Source organism: Salvelinus namaycush, chromosome 3, assembly GCF_016432855.1.
Source record: "Salvelinus namaycush isolate Seneca chromosome 3, SaNama_1.0, whole genome shotgun sequence".
In the NCBI taxonomy this organism is placed as follows: Eukaryota; Metazoa; Chordata; class Actinopteri; order Salmoniformes; family Salmonidae; genus Salvelinus; species Salvelinus namaycush.
This window is the reverse complement of record NC_052309.1, coordinates 92,459,360-92,471,498: the sequence shown is the minus strand read 5'-3', so window position 1 is coordinate 92,471,498 and position 12,139 is coordinate 92,459,360. Positions and strand designations below refer to the sequence as shown.

The window sequence follows — 12,139 nt, the reverse complement described above, 5'->3', positions numbered from 1 at the left end:
GGGAGACGATCCGTGAAATCCACCTGATAACCAAGTATACCGTTACCCTGCTGCTGCTGTGGAGTCATCACCTGGAGAGCAGTTGGACCTACAGGCAGGAGAAGGAGAGGAAGGAGAGGGAGGGAAAGAGGTGAGGGGGTGGAACACAAAAACACAGATGTATCTACATAAACACTAGCTATAGCTGGCATGCCAGAGGTGTTCTGACTGTGTACCATAACTGTCTCTCTCTTCATAAACAGCATTAAAACGATGCAGGCCAGGCTATTGAACGTCAGAGGTGTTTTTCTAACAGATTACCATCATCCCTCTGAGGCTGAACGAATGGCAACAGTAGCAGTAGCTCGCTAGGCTACATAACAGACTCAGAATCCCCTCTCTGGTTATGCGTGACATCAGACACCCAAGCACGTCAGCATGCGTGTACATATGTCCGTAGGATAGACTGGGCACAGCCCCTGCATGGCTTATGAGAGGAGTTGGGTGGAGCAGGGAGTGGGAGGAGGGGGAAAATTACATCACAATACAATTTCATGGAAGTAGTTTAACGTGCTGTAGCCCTTGACTGTGTGCAGAATAATGTTGCCCCCTACTGGTAGAAAATGGGACATGCATGGCTCTAAGCTCTTAAAAATGCAAATGCCACATTGAATGCTGCTAATGGATTTGTGCAACTCATCTATCCATTTTTACTCCACTTTCTACAACACATTTGTCTCATTGAGATAAAAGTGAGAATGTATTGTTTTGACATGTAACTTCTGCATTTGAAACAGGTTATCACTAGGTTTAAGGTCACATTATAATTCATAATATATTAAGGGAAAGGGGGATACCTAGTCAATTGTACAACTGAATGCCTTCAACTGAAATGTGTCTTCCCCATTTACCCCAACCCCACTGAATCAGAGATGTAGTATTTCTGTGTGATTTTATGCCGCTTCCTAGCTGTCACCTGTGGAATGCATTGACGCACAACTGCTATGTTAACTTGACTTATAAATGTCAATAAAACAATCAATCAATGAATCAATCAGCTGAATCAATAAATCATTAGTCATGAATTCCCCATGAAATTGAGTTTAATAGATTGTTAAAAATAAGGCTATGATGCTGTTTTAGCAAACATTTACCAGGAGAAACCACAGTTATGGCCATACGGCTTTAGGGGCCCAGAGAAAGGCCTGGTACATACTACAGACCATCCTCTGCGGTACTGGAGATACACATATGCACACACTCACGCGCGCGCGCGCACACACACACACACACACACACACACACACACACACACACACACACACACACACACACACACACACACACACACACACACACACACACACACACACACACACACACACACACACACACACACACACACACACACACACACACACACACACACACACACACACACACACACACACACACACACACACACACACACACACACACACACTCAAATGCAAGCCACACACACATGCAGACATCCACCCACCCAAAACGGTGGCAGTTAACAGGGATTTGAACCAACCAATACATAGCAGTGTTCTTTAAAAAAAAACATGCATAGCTTAGTACCATGAATGTGTTGTTCTCCTGATCAGTCCACAGACGTTACTGTTTAGCTTTGATCCTTGTGTATTTTCCATTTTCTATTAGCCACGGTTTCATTTTATGGCACCATTATCACTGATCAGTTTGAATATTCTCCTATTATGTTTTCCATGTAGAAAGTTACATTCTGAACCACCGAGGCTCAATAAGAAAAATAAATACTGGAATGGCTACAACACGATATGGACGTGATTTCTTCTGAATTGGAAAATAAATAGGCCGAGGCCTAACCAATCCCAACCCAGTTTCTTTTCTTCAAATATATAAAAATTAAACACTTGTCTATTGGTTTTTCTGCTTTCAGGTTACAGACACCATCAAAATACAGATTCATTTATAGAAGTGTCTCACAGACAACAAGTACAAAGAGCACAAAATCAAAAGTAAAAAAAGTTATTTGAATGCATTTGTAAAAACACAAAAACAAATGAAACACAAAGCAAACTTAGTTCTGTGTGGACAATGATTTTTAAGGTGCAACGTAAACACTTACGTTCATTAATAAATTCCCTGTGAAATATACAATTTTTCAGAGATGAAACCTTAAAAAATATATATTCATCATCAAATCATTGCTATTATGACTTTACTTAAAACCCCCAGAGAAGATGCAAATGGATAATGTTAGATACGAATGACATTTAATATTCTTTTCATACTTAATTTTTTTGTCCTTTGGTAACTGGGTACACCTTGACAGAAATAAATAGTCCGTTACACCCTTTTCCCCTAAAATAGTTAGCACATGTTTAGTATAAGTGCACATTACCACGGACGGGTGTTCTACTTCAAGCGGCCTACATTATGTTTAAAAGTGTCAGGGAGCTCTAGCATGAGGGAAGACCCTAAATTGCAGCAGGAGCACATTTCCCCAAAATGGCGGAACAGAGAGTTTGGCCCAAAATGGCAGAGCAAGCAGACATTTGGACGGAGATACAGTACAAGACTTCCCCAAGCAGGCTGATACTAACTTAAGCACCGTTACAGTACTTCAAAATGGATCTTTTCTCCCCGATTACTTCAAGAAAGTGAGGAAATAAGAAAGGCTTTTGAAAGTATTGGAACAGGGCCCTACATTCCATCTCACAGTCCTTTCTACACACATAGGTGCTCAAACATTGCTCACATTACCAACACCACAAAGGTAACAAAAATAAATCTGTTTTGTTCAAAGCTTACGATCTAAAATGCTCGACACGGTAAAGGCGACAGTGAACCCACACACATACAGTCCCATATCGTAACTTTACAAAATAAGATATCATCAATTCAGTGCAAAACCACTTAACCATTCCCTTTTGTCTTCTGTTTCTAAACATACAATACTGATGTTCCCTTATTTAATGTCATCTTAAATCAATATAATGCAGTTCCTCATCTTTGTTGACTGTACTGTTATTTTAATTATTTGTTCATCCTGTGCCATTATTGTATGTGCAGTAAATATCATATAAGAAGTTTGCCTCACAGGAAAATGACGTTATTTGACCCTTATTGAACTATGGGAAGTACGTAGCACCTACACATGGTGGTACAGTACATATGTAATAACCTGGCATAATATAAGCCTGTCCCTTTATAGTAACTGTCCAGTGTTTCCAGATTTCAATGAAATATGACCTATAATTAATGACAATATGAGTGACATAGTTTTCCTAGTTTAAAAATGTTTAATATGTAAAAAGAAAGCTGCTATTCTATGGAATGGTGTGGGCTTACCCCAACAACAGAATGGTGTGGGCATATACCGGTCATTAAAAATATTTATGTGAGTAGACCGCTGATTGGCCAGCTCATCCTCTTCAGGAGGATGACATCATCCTCAATGAGGAAATAGCAAGCATTTTTGAAACGGTCTGCTTGAGATACAAGTTTGAGGTGGGGGTTTTGAAGAGTCAACAATATTATTTGAGTATGAGTTAACAGAATACAAACTTCTAAAAGTGAGATTTTCACTGGACAGTTACTTTAAAACACTGAGCTGCATTTATACCGCATCGACTTCTAGAATGTGCTGCAGATATCTGGAGCAAGTGAAAACAACGGTTTGAAAAGGGCCCGGTGAACTGCACTTAAAAAGAGTGTACTTATCTATCCCATGTGCACTTATCAGGAGTTGACTTCACTTTAACCTTAGGGCCCCAAATGTATGGATACATTTAAAACAGACACTAAAAGAATCCTTAGCAACAATGTAGTCATCCACAGTAGTAATAATAATATCAATAATAACAACTTAAAACCTAAGGGAGGGGCATGCGGGGGGGTTGTGCGACCGAGTAGTGATGTGGCAGTCTGTGATCGGCTCACTCCTGGCAGGAAGTGACTTGCCAGACGATGATGTGGCTGCGTTCTGGTTTGGCGGGGGTGGCCTGCTTCATGGTGGGCTCCGATAGGCTGCCATCCACCTCTCCTACATCATCACCTGTTGAGGAGAGATACGTCATATAACGTCATACCCACACACACACACACACACACACACACACACACACACACACACACACACACACACACACACACACACACACACACACACACACACACACACACACACACTCTACTCACCCATTCTGAAGTCGATGTAGCCTTCTCCTCCACTCATGACCAGGAAGGTTTTGGCAGGTTCAGAGGTCGCCATGTCAGACGACTCAGAGGCGGGGTCATCCGACCCAGAATCCCCCCCGGGTCCGGGGGACGGGATCACCTGACCTGGAACAGGAAGTTAAGTATTGAGTACTTCCTCGGTCAAGTTCAGGAAGAAAACTGAATGAAACAGGTAGGGACTGCCTGCGCACAATCATTTTAATTTTCTGTTGCAAAATGTTTCTCGTTGCACACCCTAATGATCATTACCCCTTGCTGCTTACCTGGGACTGCTGCAAAGAACTTGACTGCGTCTCTGTGTCCGTGGAAACACAGCTGTGCCTGTGCCATGGAACAGTAGGGCACGAAGCTGCCTGGCAAAGTGCTCTCCGTGCCCTCCTCACTGAACACCCGTACGGCACCGCCAGGGCGATTTGGCACTGCACCCGCTGTCTTGTTGGCTACAACGTCACAACAACAACAAGACAACTATAGAGTTAAAAACAAAACCTATAGAGTAATGATGACCGGAAAAACTCCTGGCCTTAAATGAAGAATTTCTTAACTGTAATGTTTTGCGAAGTGAATCGATTTAGCTTGTTATCCATCCATAGCAAGCGGCACACTGCAAAGCCTCCATTATAAAATGGATGTTCGAGCCCTGAATGCTGATTGACTGACAGCCATGGTATATCAGATCGTATACCACGAGTATGACAAAAAATTGTACTGCTCTAATTACGTTGGTAACCAGTTTATAATAGCAAAAAGGCACCTTGGGTGTTTGTGGTATAGGGCCAATATACCACGGCTAAAGCCTGTGCCTAAGAACAGCAAGGCCATCCTGAAAACACATACAGTAGATCCAAAGCCAAGGTCACGCTGTAAACATGCTACACTTGGAAAGGAAGGAGTCATTATGAAATGAATGGAGTGAAACATTTAGAAACAATGCAGACAAGTTAAAACTAAAAGACATTGCCCTGACTGATTGCCCTGCACAGACAATGAAGCAGTCAGTTGGGTCTGTCTGTTTGTCTAGCTGCATAGAGAGAAGCAGAAAACAAACTGTTGTCTGTCTGTTTGTCTAGCTGCATAGAGAGAAGCAGAAAACTAACTTAAGGAGACCAGAGATCAACTATTAGGATCAGAAACAACATTCAGGGAGAGACCAGAGACCCACTACTAGGATCAGAAACAACATTCAGGGAGAGACCAGAGACCCACTACTAGGATCAGAAACAACATTCAGGGAGAGACCAGAACTGACCAAAGAGCACAAACCAGGCCCATATACACGGAGAGGAGGATAGAGAGAGAGAAGGGTAGAGAGGAAAAGAGGAGAAGATGCAGCTATATGGAACTGACTAGGAATAGAAGCACTAGAGATAGAAAGGGCAAGACAGCAGGAAAGAGAAGGAGGGATAGAGGGACAGAGGGAGAGAGTAGTAAAGAAAGAGAGAAGTTTGGTTAAGTGTGATGGAGACTCACCCCTGAGGCCCCTCAGTAAGACTCCATGCTGAGGAGGACCTATAGCTTCAGTGAAAGAGGGAGGAGAGGAGGAGGGATATATGGGGCAGCGGAGGAGTATAGAGTCTATGAATACCCACTCTCTCATTTACAGACAGCTAATTGGAGCTGTTTCATTGACTGTGTGAGTGTTAATGAAGCAGGTTGGTATTTATTGGGATGACTCATGTACTGAGGCAGCTCAGCAGGATAGCCACTAGCTGGCACAGCCACAGACATTAAACCCTGTAACCACACTGTTAACCTTATGCCTAACCTTAAATTAACACCAAAAAGCTCTTTTCTGTTTTCATTACTTTTTACAATACAGCCAATTTTGACTTTGCAGCTGGCCCATCAAGGGGAAATCGCTCAATAAACGTCAACCTGCGTGAATGAATGGGCCAAGTTAAAGTAGATACACCTTTTCACCACCCAACAACTACAGGGGCTTGAAACATATTTGTTGATCGTTACGTTGTTATAAAACTTAGTCTTTTGAGGGACGTGAACATTTTCAAGGGGCAAGGAACAATGAATGAGGGAAGGTGAGGAGAGGAGGCCATCTTCGATGACTGAGATGTAGCTCGTATGGACTTACCTTCTGACAGCGGGATGGAGATGATGACACCATTTCCTGTTCCGACCCACAGACGGCTACAGGATATCATGAGGGCTGTGATCCTGACGAAGGAGAAGCCCAGTTTACCCGTACCTAGAGAAGAGGAGAGAAGAGAGGACAGGGTCATAACACTGCTTAAACTCATGCTAAATTGACAGTGTAACAGGGTAACGTACACTGAGTGTACACAACACTTCCCATGACAGACTGACCAGGTGAATCCAGGTGAAATCTATGACCCATTATTCATGTTAAATCCACTTCAATCAGCGTAGATGAAGTGGAAGAGACAGTTGAAAGAAGGATTTTTAAGCCTTGAGACAATTGAGACGTGGATTGTGTGTGTGTGCCATTCAGAAGGTGAATGGGCAAGACAACAAAATGTAAGCATGGTACTGTTTTGATGATGTGTTTGATGTGATTTTCGATTTGATTTGCATTGACGTCAGAGTGGTTAGAGGGACAATAGAGCCCTGAGTACCGGGCCATTAGCGACCTGACGGTCGTTAGCGAGTTGGGTACTACTGTACCAACGCATGTCCAGAGTGCATAAGAGAAGATTACTGTGAATCAACGGTCATGTGGAATTTGACTGAGGTCATGACACATGACGCCGGTGTGGTGGTAATACGGTAACTGCAACAGCCCTAAGCACAATCATTCACGTATTCCCCATGCATTCTATTGAAACAAAGTTATTTTTCATCTATCATCCTAAAACTCCTCTGCTTTGTCAATGTCAATACTTCATGCCAATAAAGTTGTATTGATTTGAACAGTGAGTCAATGTACAGTACCCAGCATCTTGGAGACGTAGGGCTCTATGTCGACGTCCTGGAGGTGCTGGTAGGTGTGGGCGTGGAACAGTCTGAGGGTGGAGTCCAGGCGGATGGATACCCAGATCCCATCTCCCACCCAGGCCAGCTGACGCACCTGACTCTCCTTCCGGGGGTGGGCGTCAAACAACTTCTACACAGGAGGAAATAGATAAGTTAGCATTATAACCATGTTAAACCACACTATATCACTATTAGATATTGCACAGACATCATGGGCCGATATACAGTGTATATTCTATTTGATTGAGGTTGTACATTTGAGAGAATAAACAAATGTTAGATCACAAGAAACATAAGACACTGATCTCAAAGGTCAAAGTGGGCTGGAGTTATTGGAACCTACGTGGAATAAGTCACCAAAGGGGCTTTATCAATTTCATGGATGAAAGACTTAAAAGTAGAACTACAACAATTAGAACAACAAAACATCTTCAAACCAAAAGGGAGATTATAGTGTGAAACTTCCTTTTGGGAATTTTGGAAAAGATTTCTAACGGCTGTGGGGAAAGTCATAAGGATTCACATTTATCTAGCACTTTTCCGAAACACAAATCGCTTTACACTGTTCCCCCTTCTACCATCAGAAGGTTTACAGTATAAACCATGTCAGATGATGTACCTCTATCCTCATGGCCTTGGGTTGGATGACGTAGATCTTGTTCCTGTAGCCACACCACACCTTGTCATGCACCACTGTCATACAGCGGATAGAGTGGTGCGGCCGGCCCAGGTCTAGTAGGTGGTAGTTGGTCAGATCCCACTGTCCATCTGCATAGGGAGAAACACACAGAGAAACGATATGCTTGTGACACAAAATGGCTGCCAAGCCGTTTTACTCCAGGGAGCATCACAATAGCAGGTTGACGTTTATTACAGTCTGGTCCTGGAGGCAGAACTGAGTGATTTCCGCTAGATAGGCCAGCTGCAAAGTCACAATTGTCTATATTGTAAAAATGCATATAAACACACATTTGCTTTTGGGTCTTAATTTAAGGTTAGGGTTAGGCATTAGGGTTAGCAGTGTGGTTACGGTTATGGTTAGGTTTAAATTAATATTGTATTACTTTGTGGCTGGGCCAGCTAGAAGATTCATTACAAAAACGCTAACCAGCATCACAATATGGCTTGAATCAATGCATCCTTACCCAGGCCTCTGTGGAATATAGCCAACGTGCCGTCCGCCAAGGCAACCAGGACTCTTCCTCTCACATGCCTGCAGACAGAGAGCACACATAGACATGTCTGGTGAGATATACATGGCCTGAATACTCACTACAAGACATGTCTGGTGAGATATACATGGCCTGAATACTCACTACAAGACATGTCTGGTGAGATATACATGGCCTGAATACTCACTACAAGACATGTCTGGTGAGATATACATGGCCTGAATACTCACTACAAGACATGTCTGGTGAGATATATATGGCCTGAATACTCACTACAAGACATGTCTGGTGAGATATACATGGCCTGAATACTCACTACAAGACATGTCTGGTGAGATATACATGGCCTGAATACTCACTACAAGACATGTCTGGTGAGATATACATGGCCTGAATACTCACTACAAGACATGTCTGGTGAGATATACATGGCCTGAATACTCACTACAAGACATGTCTGGTGAGATATGCATGGCCTGAATACTCACTACAAGACATGTCTGGTGAGATATACATGGCCTGAATACTCACTACAAGACATGTCTGGTGAGATATGCATGGCCTGAATACTCACTACAAGTACTGTCTGTCTCTCTTTGGGAACCTTTGTGTGTGAAATAATCAAAAAATCATATCAATCATGTACAGTACCAGTCAAAAGTTTGGACACACCTACTCATTCAAGGGTTTTTCTTTAATTTTACTATTTTCTACGTAGAATAATAGTTAAGACATCAAAACTACGAAATAACACATATGGAATCATGTAGTAACCAAAACAGTGTTAAACAAATCTAAATATATTTAATATTTGAAATTCTTCAAAGTAACCACTCTTTGTCTTGATGACAGCTTTGCACACTCTTGGCATTCTCTCAACCAGCTTCAAACTTTTGACTGGTACTGTATATAAATGACAGTACTAGTGGAGTCCTCAGAGTACTCACACTATGTTGAGGATGGAGTCCTCAGAGTACTCACACTATGTTGAGGATGGAGTCCTCAGAGTACTCACACTATGTTGAGGATGGAGTCCTCAGAGTACTCACACTATGTTGAGGATGGAGTCCTTTAGCTTGATGGCGTGGAGACACTTCCTCCACCGAGCCACAGACGAGTGCACATACAAACTAGAGAGGGAGGAGACAAAGATTTAAAAACACAAACCCCAAATGAATGGGGATGATTTTCTACAGATAATTATACGGATCAGGGTGCATAAACAAAAATAAAGATTAACAGAGAAATTACAAAAAATGTATAATGCGTTTTTCTTTTCTTGACCAAAGAGATTCTACTGTATATTCCATACTCATTTATTTCTGTGTGGCCCTAGTGGCCCCTGGTGACCACTCCCTTGTCCTCACCATCCGTCCTGGGCCCCCAGCCACATGGTGGGCAGGGCGCTGCTCATCCTCTGGACGTCCTCCCCAGCAGGGAGCATGTCGTCGGGAAGAGACGCCTCACCCACCCCCTCCTGGTCCCTGGGAGACAGAGAGAAAGAACAGGGCTGGTGAGCTTTAGTGTATCAAACACACATTAAGAAAGTCATACATTCTTTAATTACTCATGTATATAACCCAGTGCCTTAAACAAGGGACCAGAGTTCTCCCTGGTCAGGTCACTACTAACTAGTACTAGGTCAGACAGTCTCACCTCTGTGTGTCTGCAGTGGAGGACTCATGGTGGCCGGCTCCCAGAGGGTCTGTGAACACGTGTTCTGTGTAGATGCCTGACTGACTGACGACCAGCCCCTGGCTCTCCTCCCCCTCCTCTGTAGCCTCTGTGGCCTCTTCCGCCGTGGGGACCCCATCCTCTGCAGGACTGGGCTCTCTGGACAGATCCACTGTTGGGTGGAGGTAGGGGGAATATGTAGAGAGAAAATATTACAGTAAGTATGCATTAGATACAAAAGGATGATTCAGTGTGGAACCCAGGGCATACCCCAGTTTCAATGTGTATGAAAGTGTGAAAATGCCAACACTAAAACCCCTTATTCAACTACATCTGGTTGAATCAAATGGTATAGTTCTGGGCAGGATCAAATGCCTTCAAACCCTGTATCTCTCCAGGACTAGTGATGGAGGTGACCACTGCTATAATGTCCTGAACCGCGGCCAGTTCCTGTGTCTGTGTTACCTGAGCTGTGCTGGGCCGGGAGGTCATTGAGCCCTGCCCTGGCCATCTGGAGGACGGCGGTGGTCCCTTCCATTGCCAAGGCGCCGTCGCTGCCCGTGGAGCCCAGACTGGCCACGCTGCCTGCCAATGACACGCCATCAACTGGCCCGGACTCCTGGTCCTGGGGTACAGGTAGCTCCTCCCCTGCAGGGTAGTCTGTCTCCAACACACCTGACAAACAGACATGTGAAAACACACAGAAGTGAGCACACACACACACAGTACCGTTTTATTAATTCCATTCAGACATTACAATGACCCCCTTCATCTGATTGAAAGTAAAACCAGCCAACACTGACATATACAGACCCATCTTGAAACATACGTACTATCTTAATACTATAAATTCCTCATAAACTGTACACAAACATACACAAACATCACACACACACCTGGTATGCTGGCGATGCAGAGGACGTGTGAGTTGCAGGCGTAGAAGCTGTCCAGCAGGTCAGAGGGCTGGTTGGCCTCCAGCACCATGACTTTAGTAGAGGAGTGGGTACTGGTACAGATCCACACCCTGCAGGACATCTCATCCTGCAGACGCAGCTCCTTGTCCTTCTCACCTTTCTCCTGCTCCTGGAGCAAGGACAGGACAGGCTGATCATGAGCAAGGACAGGACAGGCTGATCATGAGCAAGGACAGGACAGGCTGATCATGAGCAAGGACAGGACAGGCTGATCATGAGCAAGGACAGGACAGGCTGATCATGAGCAAGGACAGGACAGGCTGATCATGAGCAAGGGCTCCATTATACCAGGACTAGTATGTGTAAGGGCTCCATTATACCAGGACTAGTATGTGTAAGGGCTCCATTATACCAGGAATAGTATGTGTAAGGGCTCCATTATACCAGGAATAGTATGTGTAAGGGCTCCATTATACCAGGACTAGTATGTGTAAGGGCTCCATTATACCAGGACTAGTATGTGTAAGGGCTCCATTATACCAGGACTAGTATGTGTAAGGGCTCCATTATACCAGGACTAGTATGTGTAAGGGCTCCATTATACCAGGACTAGTATGTGTAAGGGCTCCATTATACCAGGACTAGTATGTGTAAGGGCTCCATTATACCAGGACTAGTATGTGTAAGGGCTCCATTATACCAGGACTAATATGTGTAAGGGCTCCATTATACCAGGACTAGTATGTGTAAGGGCTCCATTATACCAGGACTAGTATGTGTAAGGGCTCCATTATACCAGGACTAGTATGTGTAAGGGCTCCATTATACCAGGACTAGTATGTGTAAGGGCTCCATTATACCAGGACTAGTATGTGTAAGGGCTCCATTATACCAGGACTAGTATGTGTAAGGGCTCCATTATACCAGGACTAGTATGTGTAAGGGCTCCATTATACCAGGACTAGTATGTGTAAGGGCTCCATTATACCAGGACTAGTATGTGTAAGGGCTCCATTATACCAGGACTAGTATGTGTAAGGGCTCCATTATACCAGGACTAGTATGTGTAAGGGCTCCATTATACCAGGACTAGTATGTGTAAGGGCTCCATTATACCAGGACTAGTATGTGTAAGGACTCCATTATACCAGGACTAGTATGTGTAAGGGCTCCATTATACCAGGACTAGTATGTGTAAGGACT

General features: G+C 43.8%; 1 protein-coding gene across 1 annotated transcript in view; it reads right to left on the bottom strand.

Annotated features, from left to right (window-relative positions):
• Nucleotides 1–1,429: 1,429 nt before the first annotated feature.
• spag9a (sperm associated antigen 9a) overlaps nucleotides 1,430–12,139 on the bottom strand; it is a 49,353-nt gene continuing 38,643 nt past the window's right edge. The window contains exons 18-30 of the mRNA XM_038987596.1: nucleotides 10,919–11,105; nucleotides 10,488–10,697; nucleotides 10,005–10,194; nucleotides 9,716–9,832; nucleotides 9,398–9,478; nucleotides 8,322–8,389; nucleotides 7,796–7,944; nucleotides 7,135–7,306; nucleotides 6,317–6,430; nucleotides 5,698–5,742; nucleotides 4,491–4,667; nucleotides 4,189–4,332; nucleotides 1,430–4,045 (exon numbers count right to left, since the gene is read on the bottom strand). Coding sequence (XP_038843524.1) covers nucleotides 3,927–4,045; nucleotides 4,189–4,332; nucleotides 4,491–4,667; nucleotides 5,698–5,742; nucleotides 6,317–6,430; nucleotides 7,135–7,306; nucleotides 7,796–7,944; nucleotides 8,322–8,389; nucleotides 9,398–9,478; nucleotides 9,716–9,832; nucleotides 10,005–10,194; nucleotides 10,488–10,697; nucleotides 10,919–11,105 — 1,773 coding nt within the window. The 3' untranslated portion in view covers nucleotides 1,430–3,926. The remainder of the gene's footprint in view (nucleotides 4,046–4,188; nucleotides 4,333–4,490; nucleotides 4,668–5,697; nucleotides 5,743–6,316; nucleotides 6,431–7,134; nucleotides 7,307–7,795; nucleotides 7,945–8,321; nucleotides 8,390–9,397; nucleotides 9,479–9,715; nucleotides 9,833–10,004; nucleotides 10,195–10,487; nucleotides 10,698–10,918; nucleotides 11,106–12,139) is intronic.